The sequence below is a fragment of the Cynoglossus semilaevis genome, chromosome 2 (genome assembly GCF_000523025.1).
Source record: "Cynoglossus semilaevis isolate Cse_v1.0 chromosome 2, Cse_v1.0, whole genome shotgun sequence".
Taxonomy (NCBI): Eukaryota; Metazoa; Chordata; class Actinopteri; order Pleuronectiformes; family Cynoglossidae; genus Cynoglossus; species Cynoglossus semilaevis.
The window spans coordinates 17,450,101-17,470,440 of record NC_024308.1 but is presented as its reverse complement, the minus strand read 5'-3'; the positions used below and the strand labels follow the sequence as shown (position 1 = coordinate 17,470,440).

General features: G+C 40.4%; 2 protein-coding genes across 2 annotated transcripts in view; both read right to left on the bottom strand.

Moving 5' to 3' along the window:
- Window positions 1–802: 802 nt before the first annotated feature.
- Window positions 803–9,491, bottom strand: slc35a3a (solute carrier family 35 member A3a). The gene is made up of 8 exons (XM_008307085.3): window positions 9,046–9,491; window positions 8,180–8,389; window positions 6,744–6,898; window positions 6,521–6,643; window positions 4,579–4,753; window positions 3,622–3,740; window positions 2,799–2,932; window positions 803–2,704 (listed from the first exon to the last, which is right to left on the bottom strand). The coding sequence occupies exons 2-8, from the start codon at window positions 8,367–8,369 to the stop codon at window positions 2,614–2,616; spliced, it is 987 nt and encodes a 328-aa protein (XP_008305307.1). The 5' UTR covers window positions 8,370–8,389; window positions 9,046–9,491; the 3' UTR covers window positions 803–2,613.
- Window positions 9,492–9,907: 416 nt separating this feature from the next.
- Window positions 9,908–20,340, bottom strand: part of notch2 (notch receptor 2) — a 41,753-nt gene continuing 31,320 nt past the window's right edge. Inside the window, exons 21-36 of the mRNA XM_008307192.3 lie at window positions 20,321–20,338; window positions 19,859–20,012; window positions 19,588–19,772; window positions 19,339–19,471; window positions 18,990–19,241; window positions 18,785–18,897; window positions 17,790–18,325; window positions 17,362–17,700; window positions 17,092–17,234; window positions 16,784–16,988; window positions 15,404–15,488; window positions 15,148–15,301; window positions 14,142–14,461; window positions 13,911–14,058; window positions 13,666–13,763; window positions 9,908–13,135 (exon numbers count right to left, since the gene is read on the bottom strand). Of these exons, the coding sequence (XP_008305414.2) occupies window positions 11,690–13,135; window positions 13,666–13,763; window positions 13,911–14,058; window positions 14,142–14,461; window positions 15,148–15,301; window positions 15,404–15,488; window positions 16,784–16,988; window positions 17,092–17,234; window positions 17,362–17,700; window positions 17,790–18,325; window positions 18,785–18,897; window positions 18,990–19,241; window positions 19,339–19,471; window positions 19,588–19,772; window positions 19,859–20,012; window positions 20,321–20,338 (4,329 nt within the window). The 3' untranslated portion in view covers window positions 9,908–11,689. The remainder of the gene's footprint in view (window positions 13,136–13,665; window positions 13,764–13,910; window positions 14,059–14,141; window positions 14,462–15,147; window positions 15,302–15,403; window positions 15,489–16,783; window positions 16,989–17,091; window positions 17,235–17,361; window positions 17,701–17,789; window positions 18,326–18,784; window positions 18,898–18,989; window positions 19,242–19,338; window positions 19,472–19,587; window positions 19,773–19,858; window positions 20,013–20,320; window positions 20,339–20,340) is intronic.

Sequence of the window (20,340 nt, the reverse complement as noted above, 5' to 3'; positions counted from 1 at the left end):
GTTGAAGGCCAGAAAAAAAACCTGTGCAGAAAGAGTCAGAGGCTGATTAAGATTCTTCATCTGGGAACCATTTACATGTTTGTTCAGACTTGAGAGCAGTGGTGGACATCTCTAACCAACCATCTGACAGACAGACGTTGGCTCGGAGCCTTTATGCTCCACTGGAAAAATGAACCACAATATATGTGTCCAGAAGGAGGAAGAAACCCATGGGAACGTTTGTTTGATGTCTAACATTCATTTACTCGTTCTGGAGAAACGGTGGAAGCGCACGATAAACAAAACAAAAACTTTTTATACACACCTACAGATTGAAGTAAATACAAAACCATTCAGTTGAAATCACCCTTTAAGGATCGGTGCAGTTTTGAGGTTTACAAAATTCAGTCTCCTCCCCCGTTAAATGTCTTTTCTAAAACAGTTTTTGAATCTGATTCTTGATTTATTTTTAAAACCCAAAGCTAATTCTGAGAGTCGATGTTAGTGTCATGTGTTTCTGTTGGTAAACACTGGGACACAGGACATGCTGAGCTGGTCCTGACCAGACAGAGATGACGAGAGACGGAGGACGTAACCACTACTCCTGAAAACCAAACAAGCCTTCATACCAAACACACACACACACACACACACACATCTCAACACTAGAGCCATGATGACTACAGAACTGTTCAGCGACGCATGAACGTTTGATATTTTCACCACGTGCTAAGTGTATAAAGAACACAGCAGTTAGAAGGAATGTGACAATCTACACTGGCACCTTAACCACGGGAAACAAAGGAGGAATCTCACTGGTTGTCATGTTGTTATTCATACGACAGACTTTTATAATGTGTAAAGCAGAAGCATTTCATTTATACTTGAATTCAAAGTCAAACTGTCACCAAATGATAACATGCATAAGAGCCTAAAGTGTTTTCTTTTTGTTTTTGTTGTTAAGGCACAAGTGTCAGAAGACTGAATGGTACGTGACAGTTCATGGAAAAACTCCTGTTTTCTACACTGACGACTAAAGATGAATTGACTGATTGAAAAACAAACCATTACATTAAGCAGATGATGAATCGACCCAGTGTTACGGCCCTCTCTCTCAGACTGTCTAGCTTTTGCATGCAGTGTTTTAAATTCATTAAAGAAATTTTAAAAAGTGTTATGTGTGAAGTGGTTTGTTGGCAACTGGAGATATTTACTGTTCACAAAGTACTACAGTTGATTTGCTTTTTTTTTTAGAAAAAAACCCCAAAACAGCTTGGAATATTGAACAAGGAGCTCCTTGTTGAACGTATCAGAATACGTTTTTCAACTTCTTGCCACATACATGACTTTGAACATTACTTTTGAATGGCTAATAATTTTGATTTCGTGGTCCAGATGGACAATAACAGCAATAAACAAAAGTTAAATCAATATTTCATGTTTTCTTTAATAAAAGCTTTTCAAATAATCATGGAAATAATTAAAACTTTTTTTCCCCTCCCCAAAACAACGTAGCATCAAAGAAAATAGCTCAGCATCAGGATCTACCTGACGTGAATAACGACCTCCGATCAATGTGAGTAAATTCAGGCAGTTCAGATCCCAGTAGACATGAATTAGATTGACAACAAAGATGTTATCTTCATTTGGAATTATTTCTTTTTACATCATCACCCGTCTCAAAAATAAAATGTTTGAAAATCAGTGGTTTTGAATTAGTAAATTATTTTAAAAAAATTAATTTTAGTCTTTTTTTTATTTAATTGTGCTAATATTTACATCAAAGTTACTGGCATGAATTAGAAACTGGTCAAACAGTGAATTTTAACTTAAATAGTTCCTTTACATTAGAGCCCAATAAGCCCACATTTCTAATTTGACAAATACGTTCCTGTATCATGTAGTTCACCCAGTCAGATTACAGTCTCATAGTAATCTCTTAACTTTATCAAAGACTACCCAGTGCCTTCATGTTGCCAGGCAACAGAAAAAAAATAATCTAAAAATAACCGAAGGAAATGGCAAAAGAAGCTATACATTAGACAACATGAGATCTGAGGCTGTGAACTCAGAATCCAGCCCTAACAGTTCCCTGCAGTTCGCTTTGGATTCAGCAACGAGATTTCACATTTCAAAGACGATGGGCTTCAAATCTGCTTTCAGAAAGTTCTAACCTAAGGAGGCTGACGTCACTCGGACTAATGTTTTACTACGACGTGTGGCAGGCGTAGGAACTCCTCCTCTGTTAAGGTGAACAGTGATTGGCAGTCAAACAGGCTGAAAATGAAAAGACTGGGTGAGTCCAGTGGTGAGCGTCCTTTAGCTCCACAGCCTTTACCCTTACAGTGGCAATGACAGGACAAAGAAGACAAACATTCATTTCTGTTTCATAGTGTTTCTCACTTCTCTACTGAGGCACTTTTGGTGTCAGAGACATCACACAGAGCAGTGTCTCCTCCTTTATTGCAATCTTGATTAAAGACCTCACCTGCGTTTTTTTTTTAATTTTTAATTACTGTCTACCTTTTTGTTCTTGTCCTCATTTTCACACATCAGCAACACCTCCTCCTCCTCCTCCTCCCCGTCCTCCTCCCCGTCCTCCTCCTGCTGATCCAGTGTCAGCTGAGAACAGTCTTACGCCCGGCTGACGTTGGGGGACGGCTTGCCTTCGTAGCCATACAGGAACGTCGCACTGATGACCAGAACGGCCCCCAGGAAGAAAACACTGCAAAGAGAGCGGACAGCTCTGTCAGTGTGAGAAAAACACACAAACGTTAGTCAACTACAGAACAGACAGGCAGAGTGACGGCTTCTTCTACCCAGTGGGATCAAAGTCCTGCAGCCACAAGTACGATATGATCGTTGACAGGATGATGGACAGCGACGTAGCGAAGCCCTTGAGGATGTTGTCTGCATATTTGATGACCGCTGCTATGACCAGACCGCCCAGAGCCTGGAGAAACAACAAACACAGAGACGCAGATGGACAAAGGCATGACCTGCACAGTCTGTCTGCTCCTCAGACCAGCTCCATCAGTACTGTACACAGGTGCTGCTGTGGTCGCAGCTCTCATATACATATGTAAAAGAAAGAAAACTGAAAGAAGAAAATTAAATTATTAAATTTATTATTATTAATATTAATTATTAAAATTACAGAAGAAAACAAAGAAGAACTAGCTAACTAAGCACCAACTTTAATGCAGTGTCTTTCAACCTTGGGGTCGTGACCCAATATGTGGTCGCCTGTCATTCAAATGTGGACACCTGAAAGGTGTAGTAGTTTTGTTTGTTGGTTTTCTTTAGTGTTTAAAACCACCACACAAAATCATAAACAACTGTAATATTTCACTTTCATGAGTTCAAAGAAAACAGCTGATTGATTGACAGCTGAGGTCATGTGACTGCACGTGACAGCTACTTCATCAGGAAACATTAAAAGTGTGTACTCTGTATTTACAAGACAATATAACAAACAACAAAAACTAGAATCTCTGTCAATGTATGGCGTCAAGATGGCGTCACAGGTCAAAAAAAGTTGGGAACCACTACTTCAATGTCACTTCTCAGAGAGGTAAACACATTTGTTCAGGAAAAAAGACAGAGGGAGGATTTGACATTTGACCTTTGGCTTTGACATACCTGCAGTGCAACGACAGTCCAGGTGACTGTGTTATATCCCTGGAACATTCCATACTCCTTCACTCTGTCTCCATCGTACAGCAGCATTCCAATGAAACCGAATATCAGACCAAACAACCCTAGAGAAAAAAGAAAAATGTTCATTCCTTTGATTCCAATCTGATCAACTGATGTTCCACTTCATGGTTCTGCTGGGAATAATTACGTTCTCTCTTCATTTAAAATGCTTCAGTACGGATGTGTATCCTAATAGTTTTGAAATGTGTCAAGGTCAACCACGGTAATGCAGAGTGGAACTAATCCAACATTCCCCGGAGTCATTCAATCACTTCCAGCAATTTGACTTAACACCTAGCGGTTAGCATAAACAAGTAATGGGTGGTAGTGATGTCACAAGGTGTGGTGTTTGAGCCCACTATGGTCACCTGGTAAACCAGACTGACTCTTCTCTCACCTTAGTCTCATTAAATATATGAATCTAATCCTAATATTCTATCATTATAATGACATTGTCACTGAAACAAAGTGCTTAAATAATTCACTGTGATATCATTTCTCTCAGAGTAATTAACTTGTGAAATTGCATTGCAGCTAAATTGATGATTAAATTCACAATTGACTGAGTCAATGCTAAATTCTAACTTGCTTTATTTTGTTTTTGTTACTTTTCCTCTAATGAATAAAAAGGAGTAGTTACTCCATTGGTCTCCTATTGGCTCCAGAAAAAAGAAAAAAAACTTGGATGCAGAATCACAGGAGACCCCACGGTCACCTCACACGCACCAGGACAAAAATAAAACAGACAGGAACATTCATCTTAACAAATATGTAGCGCAGCTAAAAAGCCCAGCTGGCTTTTTCTGCAAAGACAAGGGGAACAGGAAGAGCTTACTACAAAGGAAGTGAGGTTGTCCTGAATCAATTAGCAGGCAAACGAACTGATGGGTTACTGCTCACCAAGCTGAATGTTTCGGACCCACACACTCTGCTTGCTTTCCTTCAGGATCTTCTCAAAGTAGACGCCCGCGAAGCCGCTGGAGCAGCAAGCCACCAGGACCGCTATCAAACCGGCAAACTGGGAGCCTGCAGACACGGCCTCCTTCTCTGGTTCTACAGCGGTGTCTGAGGGCCACTGCGGGGGAACAAGAGAAACACAGGCTCAATAATTTTATAACAGAAATTTAGCATTGGCTTTATGTTTTTTTTATAAGTCGATTAAAAATTTAAATCAGATAAATCTTTATAAATTAATTAGGCGGAATCCCTGGAGAACTGGACTGAACGGGGCAAACCGGTTATCAAACATGCGTGCAGTACCACACCTTCTACAACAGTGTGGCCTACTAACACTTAACTACGATAATGATAGCAATAAAAATAGCAATGAGATAATTCTGCCTCTGCAACTGTATTAACAATAACACTCACATTCTTTCTATACAATGCTAAGAAGATATTTGTGCTAAAGCACGTTAATGTTCCAGCAGATCTGCAAAGATCTGGCATGTGTGACCAGCCATGTGGTGCGGCAATAAACAAAACCAATGGATTTAAAATAAATAAATAAATAAACCCCTTCTGAAACTTCAGTACAGAGTAAAACAACAGAAAATCAAATGTGTTTTACCATAACATCCATGTTCTACCTTCAAGATCACTGCACTGCTGACTGACTCAAAGACAATGTCCTCAATTTCAAAGTCACTCAAAGGTGAGAATAAACATCAAACCTCAGATGTGAGCAGTGACAATCAAAACGCTGCACTGATTAAAATTATAATTCATATAAAACAGTTACACATTTCCTTACTTTTCTACTCTTATTTGCTGTAGTTTAAGTTCAACCCCCAACGTTCCAGTTTACCCTGGTATTACGTCAGCAAATCTGAAGTAGAGATTTCAGATTAGAGGCCCTGTGAATGAACCAGTCACATTCCTGTGTGTGTAACTTCACCCTCAGTGGAACCTGCCCGCCTGGTTTCACTGAATAATGTCTGATTCTGGCTATCTTATCCAGTTTCACCAGTGTTGCTCAAACATTATGACAACAACAACAAGGATGATCTTTTTGATTTTAGAAAGTCAAAACCCAAAGTCAGTTAGTTGTTGTTGACAAGGAACATGTGCTCATGTCCATCATGATCTTTTATCAGATATCAACTAAAGCTGAGGTTCCTTGGTTCATGTGAGAATCCCTAGATAAAATAAACCTATACTTTGGCTCCAGGGTGAATGTTCTGTTTTAATTTTATCACAATACATTAGAATATAAGGGTTTTTTCACCCAAATTTCCACCAATCCACCACAGTATTAATACATCGAGCTGTTTAGCCCTAAATAAACGGACCAAGTTAAGCTACGAGTTTCTCACTTACTGTTATGAAGCTATTTAGTGATTTTTTTCTTCCATTGCTAATTCTTCCTTTCATGTTGTAGTCATGTTTGACTGTAAACCAAGGTCATTGTTGTATTTACATTGACTTCTGCCTACATTATTGACAATTATTCATTATTTGTTGAAAATTATTTTTAATCTATTTTTATTTGGAATTAAAATTCAGTATGATTTTTACTTCCTGACTTTGTATCACTCAACAGAACCTAATTGCAAAGCAAATAATTCATAAATAGCATTACATCCTGTTCAAGCAGTTCTCAACACAATGGGCTGTTGTTCAAAAGGACTTGAGTCAAATGTGTATGCAGCCAAAAAACGATGTCTGCTGGCAGTTAGACCACAGTCTGAGTGGTGGAACATCAGTACAAACCTAGAGTATGTCTTTGTGTCTGTTGCCCTAAGATGACCATTCAAAAATAATTCTACTGAGTCATGGTTTTGTTGTAGCATTTTAGCTCATACAAAATCCTGTTAGTGAGTGACTTGAACCTGCACCAGACCTGAACAAGAGTCACTCCAGCCATGAGAATGAGCAGAGACAGCCACTGGTAGACGCCCAGCCTGCGTCCCAGCATGGACACAGAAAAAAGAGCCGTGGTCAGGATCTTCAACTGGTAAGTCACCTGTTGGGGGCAGTGCAGGAAGAACATTTAATATGACACACATCAAAACACTGATTCTGTTTCCTGCCATGTTCCTTCCCAACCCGATTGCCTGCTCTACCTGGTAAGTGGCTGCATCCAGGTTGGACAGGGCGACGTACAACAGGTTGTTCTGCAGGGTGTAGATCCCAGAGGGGATCGCCAGCTTCAGTGTGTCTATGGGTTTCTGGACAATTTCCTGACGCAAGATGCTGTTCAGTGCTCGCATACTGTAGTCTGTCAAACAAAACAAAACCGGTTCAGTCAATAACACAGAGATCAAAGTTTGTTTTTTTTTTTCTTCCTGAAACTTCTGTCACCACATACTTTAAAAACATTCAGAAGGCTCAGAAGGCTGACAACAGCTCGATCATGAAAATAAAATAGGAAATTATCTAGATTCAAGTCACAAAAAGCTGTTCACATTAATATCTTAATGACATTTTTGACCTAGTAAATGGTAAAATATAAACAAATTATTATTTCTGTACAGTTGTTACACATCCTAAATGGAATAAAAACTAATATACGTGTTATTGGCTAAAACCTTTTAATGACAGGCACAAACACTTGATACTTGATGTCAAAACATCAGCTTTGTAAAACATTTGAACATGTATTCCATGTGACACATATTTATTAAATTAATTCATAAAGTTTTTTATTTTTAAAATGTTAGTGATGGGTTAAAAACAGATGTCACATTTGGTTGTGTGCAGTGGTGTGCTGTGTCACAATGACAAGTAGTTAAAAAAAAAATTGTATAATGTCACGTGGCTCTCATTCATTGTTACTTACATGTGATGTAAGAGAATATTTACATGGATAATGTGCAGCATTTTTGTATGACCTGGATGACTGAGAATCTGCATAGATATGTTTGTGTACTTTTTTTTTAAAAATAATCGAACTGTTGAATAATGTGAACAGTACAGGAAAATATCTCACTGTAATACTTGACGGTCATATTTTGTGAAAATGGAAGACTGTATCTGCGTGTGTACTTTCTATAATATTTAATCATCTCTTGGCAAAGAATGTAAAATGAAAAGAAATGACCTACAGTCAGGTGGATGTACAGGATACGTGTACTGTTAGGGAAGAATGAGCAGTTCTTGTAGGACACTAGTGTATTATTGACACTGGTTTTTCTACATCCTGGTGTTCTCCGTGTGTGTGGGTGTGAATGTGTTTGCTTGGGTTCCTCAGATTAAACAACTCTGTTCTTTACAGAACAGGAAGACACACACAGGAAACAAATGATACTTGGAAAAAAAACTCAATAAAAAGGAGGAAAACGTATATATAGATATACATGTATACGTGTATATATACAGTATGTATAAGTGTGTGTATATATATATATATGTGTGTGTATTTATATTTTATTTATGGTCTGTTTTGTCATTGTACCACAGGGATACAACGAGATCCTGAGCCTCTGCTTTTAACCCAGCTTTTTAAGCACCTGGGGAGCACATGTGTGTATATATATATATATATTTCAACTGTACTTACTGTGTTCCTTGAAGACGAGCAGCACACAGGCTAAGATCTTCAGGGCCTCAGCTGCTACCACTGCTGATGACGCCAGATACCGTGGGCCATCAGTCTTTAGTGTGCGGGAATACCTCATAGTGAGCACCAGTGAAGTGGTCTGCAACACTAGCACACCCAGAGACAGGTACTTCAGAGGGGGAAAGGCCATGGTCACTAGTTGGTAAAGAGCTGAAAAGAAAAGATAATAGTGTAAGTATTTCAGAATATTATGATCTTCATTATCTTACATGAACAGGAGAAGAGCAGGTAAAGCGAAGAAGTTAACAGCTTTCTGTTGTTGAGCTTAACGCAGCTGTACTTTCTTCTTGTATCAGTCAAACACAATGAATGCCTTTGACTGTAGTGAAAACAACAGTCCATACACCCCAAATGCTGTTAAATACACTGAGAGGCGACAGACTTTGTATGAACTCATTTAAAAAATATTTACATTTAAGGTAGCTATATTGACACTAGAGGTTACAAAAGTAAAATTTTTTTTTTTTTAAAAAGAAAAGATTTTAACAGCCATCTCATCATGTCACGTTCAAGGGCCTGTAATTAAATGTATGCATGTTACACATTGGCATTTCGAGTTGGCTGTAGTTGAAATATTATACTCCATTATCTGTTCTTATCTGACTTCAGAGCTGCTTCATATCTGTCTTGTAAGTTGTAAAGACAGAGAAATAAAAGTTCTTGTATTTATTGTATATATCATATCAACCCCACCTTTCACACACGGGCGAAAATAATGTCGCAATCTCCTGCCATATCGCTTATTAACGAAATAACATTGTGTGTTATCCCGCTCATGACACAACAGAAAGTTAAGGAGCTCTTACCTTCACTTCCTTCTTCTTCTCTTTGACGGAATGCTTCAGAGCAGATTGACAGATGCAAAGAAATGTCAATGTCAAACCTCTATGGTTTAAAGTCGAGATCTGTTCGTTTTAACTGATTCCCTCTGCCTCTGTCTCAGTCCAGGTACAGATGACTACACACAGCTGTCAAAACAGCTGCTCTTTAGCCCTTAGTCTCCATTGACCCCTCACTTACTAACCGACTGTAGTGTGACTGTGACCCACAGTGCGTTAGTACCAGCTCCTCATCAGCTCAGCAGACTCACGCAGTTTTTAACAGCAACCGCCGCCGCCATTACGGCTTCAGTGACTTTGCTGTAGGAGGAGAAAGTCTAATTAAAAACAGACACAAATTAAGGCGACAGAGGCGACAGCAGGATGGAGCTCAGCCTGAGACGCTTACAGCTCTGAATCACTTCCGTGTATACACATCTTCTTCTTAGCTTTTTCATAGAACCTCCTGTCAGAGCTGATGCTCCTACTGGTCAGGAAGTGGATTGCATTAGCCTAATGTAGTCCAATTCAGATGGATGAATAGAATTTACTTTAATAGAGGGAAAAAAAAAACACGAGATTAAAACATGAGATTGATCATTTGATTACAGAACTGCTGTATCTCCGGAAAGCCAAAGAGTGCAAAGCCCCAAATAAATAGATTGGTTTTATTGGAGATAGATGGAGTATGAGTATTTTAATTGTAAATAACCATATTGTTAGCCTCCTAAATATTTTTATAGTGTTAAGAAAGCTGGCGTAGAAATACCTGAAGATGTATAAAAGCACTGATTGTTAATTGTCATCAACTCCATACACAGTATTAGTAGACAGAAAAGTCCAAAACCTATAAAGATCTGAGCTTTATTTCAGTAAGCACATTTTTGGTTGATCATTGTTTTAAACAGACAACTTTGTTTCTACCTTATACAAACGTGGTAACAACTACTTCATATGGCATGTATATCGTTGGCTATTTGGTTAACAGAGAAAAGAACAATAAAAAAACAAGAAACGATGTGTATATACAGAAAAGACACTTATCCTGATAAACGTAAGACAACTGTGAAACTCAACTCTTGAAAAATGCTGACTGACATTTTAATGTTCAGCATATTCTACAAAGAATAAAGCTAGGCACCGGGAACATTGTCAAAGATTCCATCTTTTTACCTTATAAAGACCATGAAGAATCGATGAAAACAAAGGCATTTCACCAGTTTAACAATTGCTAAATGGAATTTGAATTCAAGAGACTCTTCCTCTCTGAGAAAAATGAACAAAATAATGATTGTCTGTTCATTAAGAGCAGATGCACAACACCGGGGTCAACGTTGTCTTTTGTTAGGGTGATTAAAAACCTATTTGATTCTAGACCTGGTTGGAATTAACCCTAAGTATTCAAAAGTGCACTGATTGTAGTAAAGCAAAAATCAGAACAGTGAGTGATTTGAGAACAGAAAGGATTAATCAAAGAGGAAGTTTAAAGGTAAAAACATCCACCTCTCTGTAACATTCAGAATCACTGAAGTGCCAACAGTATTTATATATATAAAAAAGTCTATGTACAACAAACATTATGTGGCACAAGTAAAATTGAGTGTGACAGAAATAAAGTACATCTTTAAACATTGTGTTTCTAAAAAAAAATTTGGTTTTCAAATCACATCTCAGCTGTATCAGAAACTGTGTTCAAACTGTGGTAAATAAAATGACACTTGTACATCTGTCATTTTTCTACTCATTACCATCAGGACAAAAACGAGTAAATTCACAAAATGTATGACAACTTACATTTAATATATGAACATGGCGCTTACCTGAATCTTGGTAAGTTTTAAAAGATATATGATTTTTGCTTCTCAACACCAAAAATGATTGAAGGTCCTCAGATGCCTTGCAATTTTGAGTTTGGTAACATAACATAACTCTGTTTCACAACGTATATAAATGTTTGTACCTAAAACTGCCCTTTGACATAGTAACAAAAAACACTTTATATACATTTTTTCATTTCTGCTTTCAGAATAAAAACATCAACCAACGGTGACCCATTCTATTTCAAAAGGTAGAGCAAATAGTTTAAACAAGAAGTTAGTAACGACAGGTTTATCACATTAAACATACAACATTTGAGCGCATAGCAGAAGAAACAATGTCCAATTATTAACACAGAAAGACCGCAACATCACTGGAACAGTCTAACATCAGCTGATCACCGTCTGGTCGGCCGGTTTGTCTGGCGACCTCTGTTCTGACATCACTCAATGGAAGCTTTGTGTTTTCTTACTGAACCGTCTAGAAAAACATATCCTGACGCAGGCAGCAGAAAGGGGAAGATACTCAGTCGGAATTCAGAGAACTATTGTAGCTCAGAAAGACAGAAAGCTAGCTAAATAATTTTGGTATCAAAAATGTTGAATATTTAGCTGATAATACTCAGTGATGTTTTAGAAACTATATACAATTTTAAGTGCAAAAAAAGAGAAGAAAATCAAATGAGAGGTGACTGATGATATTAATAAAAAAGAACATACACAGTAACCATAAAGGGAACAATAGCACTGAAAGACTGGCATGTGTTTATTTTAGACTACACAGAAACACCCGAGTCCTTCCACTTGGGCTTTCTTCAGAACACCTGCATGTTTCCCAGCTGAGGCTGTTGAGACGTCTGCTGCATCTGCTGCGACTGTGGCTGCGCCTGAGCCTGCGCCTGCTCTGGAATGTGTGTGTGGCGTGATGACGGCAATGCGTGGTGGGGATTTCCCAGAGGGGTGGGGCTGGTGGTTACATCTGACCAGTCTGAGTTGGAGTGCGGCGAAGAAGACGACCAGGGGTCGGGGGACTCTGGTGAGGGGGTCAGATATGGATGCTCGCTGGGTGGGTGGGCAGAATGACCTGGGGTGGTGCCCTCTGAGGCAGTGGTGGCGTAACTGTGCTGGGAGGGAGGTGTGGGGTATTTATCCACAGGGCTCTGCATGGGTGGATAGGAGGGGAGCGGTCGGGGCTGGCCTTCCATCCCTCCGTGGCTGACGCTGTGGGGGTGCTGCAGGCTGTGGGAGAGGCTGTGCGTCATGTTCATCTGCTCCGGCATCGGGTACATCATACCCTGGGTACAGTGAAGGCGAGACGGTGCCTGGTGTGGGTGACCCTGACTGTGGCTCTGCCCCTGGGACTGTGTGACCTGTACCTGCCCTTGCTGCGGCTGCTTCAGCATCGCCTGGCCTCCACCAGGAGCCATCATCTGGAAGGTGACTATGGGAGGCAACTGCTCTCTGCTCATGGTCACATTCATGGGGGTCATCAAGGGACCCTGACCATGGTGTTGGCCGATTCCTGGATGGGAAGCTGCCATCTGGTGTGGAACAAGACCAAACATGTGGCCGCTGTAGCCGTGTTTGGTCATTCCCACCCAACCCTGCTGCTGACCCAGCATGTGACTGACCGGGGGCAACATTGGTCTGGAAGTGGGGCTGCTGAGGAGCGGAGGAGAGTTAGCTGTGGTGGAGACGGCGCTGGACACGTCACCTGTGTATGAGTGAGGAGACTCCAAGGAGTCCACAGGAGACATGGTGACAGAGCTCTCTGGAAGTGCTCCCGCTGCTTTCACACCATTTGTGTTCCCTCCTCCTGTCCCTCCTCCACCATTTCCTCCTCCCACCGCAGCACTTACCCCTGCCCCCTCACCTCCAGCAGGCTTCTTTCTTCTCTTCGCCTTCATGTCTTTCAACTCCTTAGCTCCTCCTCCAATACCTGCCACCTTTGCACCACCTCCACCCCTCCTGCTCTTCTTCCCTTGCGGACCAGGACGCATGCTGATATACCCCGCTCCATTGCTACCACACATAACAGAGTTTCCTCCTCCGCCCATGTGGTTGGGCCCGTTGTGTGGACTGTGAACCAGATTGTACTGGTCCAATAGGCGAACTATATCGTGATGCATTCTTTCTTGAGCTGTGTCACGTGGCAGTCGATCCAAGTGATCAGTGATGTCACGGTTGGAGTAGTGGTCCAGGAGAACTTGGGCCGCCTTAAAGCTGCCCTCTCTGGCTGCCAGGAAGAGTGGAGTCTCCTCCTGAGGAACACACAGGGACAAAAATTGTTTTAGAAATATGACATGAACAGATGTCTAAGGATTACAGTCTGTTTGAAGTATTAAATAAGATATTGAACAAAAAAGACAGGTATTATTTTCTATGTAAAATACACTTATTCTTATTATTAGCTCTTGTAGAGACACATTTTTTCCAGGAACCCAAGGAAGGCCGTTCTAAAATTCTTAAGTAACCAAAGGCTTTCTCCAATCCTTCTGTATTTAATAAGACACTCATGATGTGTTGAGACACTTTTATCTCCTGGACTATTTTTACTGCTGTAGACTGAAGATGTTGACTGTTTAGGACTACAATCCTACAAAAATTTTAATACTGTCTAAATGTATTACGAATCATAGTTGCTCAGAATATATGCACATACTGTGCAATAAAGCATGTGTTTTTGCTCTCATTCCAATATTTTGGATATATTTTAAATGTAAATGTCACAGCACCTTTTCACAACTGCCTTAAACGTTTTCAAAATTAGGTGAAAGAATAGAGAACAGACCTTGTTGTCTTGCATGTCACGATTGGCTCCATTCTTTAAAAGTACAAGAGTGGCTTCCACATTATTAACTGCAGCAGCCCAGTGCAGAGCGGATTTGCCTTAAATGGACAACGGGAAAAGAAAAAGACAGAGAAACATGTTAAAGGCTAAAAAAATAGTAACAATTTCAATTTCAAATTTAAATCTATTAGTAACTACTGAGTTTTAGCAAACTTAAGAAAACAAAATGAATAGGATTTTCTCACCATGATCATCTACAGCATTAATGTCAGCATGGCAGTGGATTAGCTCTTCGACCATGCCTTCCACAGCCAGCCTGGCCGCCAGGATCAGGGGTGTTGTGCCATCATTCATCCGGGCATCCAGGTCTGTTGCACGATTACGTATCAAAATCTAGGAAAGACAACAAACGTTATGATTTACGTAAATGAGCCACAGAATTATTTATTGTCCGGTGAGTCGGTCTGTCATCTTACTTGGAAAACTCCCTGTGCATCAGCAGCCACAGCAGCGTGCAGAGGAGTTCTGCCCATGTTGTCATGGGCATTAGGATCAGCCCCAGCGTCCAGCAGTCTCTTAGCAGCGTCTGCTCTGGCGTAGCGGGCGGCCAGGTGGAGTGCAGTTTCACCGGTACGGTCAGTCTGGGCCATCAGCGAAGCCCCTTGAGTGATTAAGTCAGAAATAATGCTCGGCCCTGGTTCATCTCCTCCGCTCTCGTCTTCTTCATCTCCATGCACGCTGCAGTCTGGGCCACCACCGCTGCGCAGTGACGCCAGCATCAGCGGAGTGAATCCATCTGAAAAAGAGATAGATTTAATAATACAGATGTTGTTAAAAATTAGTGGTGCACGGTGACGTCGGTTGCCAAAACCTCATTGGATGATGTATTTCAAGACAGCCAATTGCCTGGCAAATTAGACATGGTTTCAACACCATGCCATCCATGTAGAAAGTACCTTTAGCTTAAAATTGCTCAAAGGAGCTAATAAAACATGTCTTTTCTTGTCTGGATGTTTTTACAGTGCTGAGTGGAGGATGACAACTTCAATTTTGGGAGAACAATAAATAATAACTTGAATAAACAAGTTCAAACAGAGTTATTACAAAACAACTGTAGCAACAGCAGCAGTAGCTAGCACAAAGGCTAACAAGAAATGAAGTTTGGATGTTTCCATTCAACAGGTACTGAATAGGTGATGGTAGAAAAAGCAATTAATAATAAAACAGGAATCATTTGAATCCACGTTACTTTTGTCTTGATGGCTTATGTTACTCCAGTACTGCTGCCAAACTTTAAGATGATTTATGGATGATGATTTTTTTTTGTCAATTTAGATCTACATCTCAGCGTTTTCTATCCTCAGGTTAACATAAACAAAAGATCCTCAGAAGATTATAATTCTTAAACATAAAACATGAAATTATCAGTGATCATATCGAACAAAATCCACATCATACACCCTTGTTTTGCATCATGCTCACCAGGTCCTTTGACATTCACGTCCAGGCAATCAGCCTCCAGGTCAGCTTGTGGGGGGGTGAGTGTTATGTCAGCAGCCTTGCGATGCTGCAGGGTCCACTCCCTTCTGTCAATACATCCATCCATTGGCATGGGCAGCAAAGGCTTTTCTTCCGTCTAGAGAACAGCATCATTATATTAACATAACTCACAACCTTGTACTGTACATTTTCTCTAGATTTCAAATTTCTATCTTTCTAATGTTCACAATTGACTTACTCTTGGTTTCTTAGCCGGTACCTCGTCCTCCAGCCACCTCTGACTATGACCTACATCAATGGATCCATCTTGGCTCTTGAAATTTCTGTTATGATGGGAATTAAATTGTAAAAATAAACAATGTTCATTACGCTTTCTTTACTCAGACCATATGATCAAGTCAAGGCTGCCCAATAAGTAGACCCTGATCTACCAGTAGAACACAAAGGGAGTACTGGTAGATGAGAAATTGAAATAAGATGGAATAGATAAAATCTCTCTGACTAAATGAGTAAAAGTATTAAATTATATTGTTCCTAGTGAGGTGCAATCATGACAGAATTGTCCAAAATTGTCAATTTGTCCACTTGACTGTTCTATAAATGTGTTTTGTGTATAATTTCAATATTTCTATGTGACTTTAAAAATCACTGAATTTATGCATGTCCTATTCAAACACACGGGAAAGCGTACATGGGGATCGTTGCCTCTCTTGAGAAGTCTGTGTGCCACACACAAGGAAGCAGGAAGTTGGCGCATACCCACTGCTGTCTCTCTTTATATATCGCCGAACATATTTTGATAACGTGTACTACGCATGCTGACATTCCACAGTCTGTCTAATATATTTATTAAATGTGTGTGACATATTTAGTGTTTTTGATCGCCCATTAATTAGGGTGAGGCAGAAAGCACTGTGCTGCACTGATAGGGGGCAGTGATGTGCAGTGAGGTTCTTGACAAACAGTGTTTTCAATGTTTTCAATGAAAAGCTTTCAATGTTTTAAATGAAGCAGTGTTGAAATAACTTGTATAACATTTGTATAATATTATACAACATCTCATTATATAACAAAGGCACTGAAACAGAGAGTTTGGAACAGGGCTGTTTTGATAGGAAATGCTTAATCCTGAGGGCATTTTGACCAAAGCATGTTACACACCATTCTTAAGACAGCATGGAACTAATTTAATAAGCAATAAATAATAATGTGAATTATATATGTAATGAAATAATGTGTCATCATTAACAAACAGCGATAGAAATCCTTGTTTTCCCAGTTTGAGACCCTTAAAAATAGCTTGCGACTTATATTCCAGTTCACTTACATTCTGAATGTTATGGTAAATGTTTCAATTAGGGCCTAAATTGAAATTTAAGATTCCACTTTGGGTTCATATACGTGTACATTGTGCCCCATCAGGTAGGAACCTGATAGCATCACTGATTGTCCCATACAGTTACATGCATTTAATCAAAGTACCTCGACATAGGTACAAAGATCACTTTAGCTCAGTCATTTGAAAAGTCTCCAATCTCCAAAGCCAAAAAGTGTGGACCCCTGACCCAAGTCTACCAACAACTTAACTCTCACGTAGTAGAGTGTGGCATTGACTTACTTCATGTCAAAGTCATCTTGTCCAACAGGCTCTCTTCTCTTGTCATTTTTGTTGGCCATGAAGCCATCAGGCAGCCAGAGAACACCATTTTTGTGCTTTCTCTTAGCTACTAACATCCCCACAACAAGGATTAGCAGAACAATAACTGCTGCCACTCCAATCAGGTACATCAGAAATGATGGTTCTGAATGCATAGTTGGCTCACCTGGAGGATACAGAGACAGGTCAGCACATACCTGAAGCTTTGTGGATTTTGTGCATTTACTTTATGTCAAGTTGTCAAGTCTATGTCTGACCAGCAAACTTACTCTTGACCGTCACTAATGGGTACGGCAGCTCAGCTTTGATGTGTGCTGCTGCGATGTAAGACGCAGCCTCATCGGTGTTGGAGAAACAGTCAACAAAGGTTTGGGAACATTCACGGTTGTCAATTAGAAGGTGCACCTCAGAGCTGCATGGAAAGATGTGAAAATGAAAAATAGCAAATAAGTTTGGATTATTTTAAGCTACCCAATAAAGCATTTAAAATTGTGAAAGGGTGAAAATGCAGATAGTATGCCATCAAGAAGCATCCATACCCAATAACCTCCAGCTCCAGCTCCCGCTTATTTCTGCTTTTCTGATTGTACTGTCGCTGATCTTCATCTCCATAGTAGGGGAACAGCATTGGATTATTATTTTTATCTCGCTTTACAAGCAAGTTGGTGTGCAACAGAGCTCCTAAGGCACGCAGGAAACCATTTAAGTCATTGAGCAGCTCCACAGGCTGCAGTCGAACAATGATGACTAGCGTTCCAGGCACTGGTTTGGGTGTAATATCTGTAGAACAGTCCAGGCCGTCCCATCCACAAGCCTCTGTGTGGCAGCTCTGGTCACAAACGCCATTTTGGTAGTGATCAGCACAGTATTCTGGATACCTGTTTCAAGGTACAGGAATAACACAGGTTACAAGAGTTGCCGTAAAACATGTCTTACACATTGTTTGATGCATTAGAAAATGACATACTTGCAGGGAGCGGTTGTGTTGTCCAGACACTCGAAACTGTCAAAGAGACAGCCAGCATTGTCACACTCCTTGTCACATTTTCCATTTTTGAAGCGATCCCAGCACGGAATAGGAGCAGGGCAGTTTACCCAAGGCTGCTGCCAGTTGAGAGAGCAGTCTCCACCATCCCACTGACACTCATGGATGTTACACTGGTCATCACAAACTCTGTCCCCCGCCTGCCGCTCACAGTGTGAAAATGGGCAGGTTGGTGTGCGGTGTATGTTCAGTTTGTTCTCACAGAATCGTCCAGAGAAGAGCATGGGACAACGGCAGCTGTGCTGGTTTGGGTTTGAGGGGTCTTTGATGCAAGTACCTCCATTCTGGCATGGCCTTGGACACGTCTGTATATTTTCACAGCGTAGCCCATAGGATCCGGGCTGACACTGGCAGTATGAGTGACCGGGTGGGGACTCAACACAGCGCCCACCATTCTGGCAATGTATCTTTGAACAGTGTTCTTCTTTTTCTATGTCACAGTTCGTCCCAGTGAATCCCTAAAAAGAAAATATATTATGTAAGTGTTGGAACAATGAAGTCAATTTAAAATACAGCTCGCAAAAAGTTCAAGCATGTTTAATTGGGTCTAAATACAAAACTAAATCTGACCTTCAAATAGAGCATCAAGGGTTTTTCAACTGCTAGTCATAGCATATACTATATACTATACCTGAACTAGACATCTGAGGCAAGCATGAGAATGACAGAAGGAGCAAGATGTTACATGTTAGCACAAAGAGGTGCTAAGTGGAAAATCAAAAACATGTGACCACTTAAAAGATTATTCACAAAAGCTAGTGTTTAAAAGCAAAAGAAATCATACTATTCAATACTATTCAAGTAAGCAAGTAAGCAATTAAGACTGATTAATCAGGCAGTGTTAATGATATTCTTAATAATATTGAAACATCTTGGAAAGAAAATTGCTAAATCACTAGGACAGTGAAGAACCTTACAGAAGCACAGTAGCAGATGTAGCCATGAACTGAGCTCATGTTCATTGAGCAAACACCATTGTTGTGACACGGCCTGGACAGACACAGATCCATCATGGACTCACAATGACGACCTAAACAAACACAGTGAGTACAGAGTTGAAGTACAGGTGGAAAAAAAATTGATTTTTACAACTAGAGTATTTAAAAAACTTTGTTCTGATACCTGTGTATCCATGGCGACAGTGGCACTTGTAGTTGTTAACCAGCTGTTCACAGTCAAGGGTGCCAGGAGCATGGCAAGGCTTGGACTGACATTCATTCAGATCTCCCTCACAGTGTTTCCCAACAAATCCTGCAGGGCAGGAGCACGTGTACTGACCAACACCATCCACACACTGTCCTCCATTACGGCAGCGAGGCTCCCAGGAACCAGGATTAGGCGCACAGTCGTCTTCATTCACCTCACACTGGATCCCTATTGTGGTAATGATAAATAAAAGATATCACTATAGATACATAATACTGGTTTTAGGGTGTGTAATGTAACTACTATATGCTGTGGCTAATCTTACCTTGTGTTCCAGGTGGACAGATGCAGGTAAAACGATTAATGAGGTTGATGCAGGTTCCTCCATTCATGCAGGGTTTAGAGTGACATTCATCCACATCGTACTCACAATTGACTCCCTGGTAACCGGGTTTGCACTACAAAAGTTAAAAAAAAGGTCCAAGATTTTGTTAATACACTGTATAGCAACAGGAAGTTTCTGACAGTTTTGCCCAAATCTGAAAAAAAAAAGAAAGCAAATATTTGTACTTACAACACACTCATATGTGCCCTGATAGTCTTTACATGTGGCTCCATTGCTACATGGATTTGACTTGCACTCATCAACCATCTCCTCACAGTAGCTGCCTGTGTATCCTGGCTGGCACTGACACTGGTGTGAGCTGCCCACATTTATACACCGCCCAGCATTCTTACACACTTTCTCCACCTCTTCATCTGCAGTGATTAGTTAGAGGAAGTTTATCAACAAATGTTCGCTGAACCTTCTTTGGTGATGTGTTTAGAAATGTTCAAAATGTAACCTTTTGAGGCAGCATAGGACTGGCAGGACATACTGGGAACATCGCAGTAAAGTCCTGTCCAATTCAAAGGACAGTGACAGGTCCAGGATGTTGTTGTCTGAGAGCAGACACCCCCATTATGGCAGCGCACCTGGCTGCAAAGGTTTACAATGGGCTGCGTGGAGGGGAGGGAAAAAGGAAAAATATTAGGAAGATATTAGAAAAGTAATCTTGGTTGTGGGGTTTTGGCATTAAATATAGCATTCAAAAATGATATAAATAAACCATGCAGCTTGTTCCAAGCTTTTTTAACCAGAGAAATTTGACACTTGGCGTGGTGTATTTACAACTCAAAACTTCATGTATCAATCAATCAATGTCATATTTCAACCTTAATTCTAAACAGCATAGCCTGCAGTAGTCTAACATATCCTGAAAAAGCGGCTCTGTACACAAAATGTGAGAAAAAAAAACACCAATTACCTGGCAGTTGTGTCCAGTAT

Excerpts from the sequence above, each read along its gene's own strand:
- slc35a3a (XM_008307085.3), bottom strand. The coding sequence starts at position 8,369 with ATGGCCTTTCCCCCTCTGAAGTACCTGTCTCTGGGTGTGCTAGTGTTG. Across the intron at positions 6,899-8,179 it reads GCTCGTCTTCAAGGAACACA|ACTACAGTATGCGAGCACTG; the intron begins GTAAGTACAGTT and ends TTTGTTTGACAG. Across the intron at positions 2,933-3,621 it reads GGACTGTCGTTGCACTGCAG|GCTCTGGGCGGTCTGGTCAT; the intron begins GTATGTCAAAGC and ends TTGTTTCTCCAG.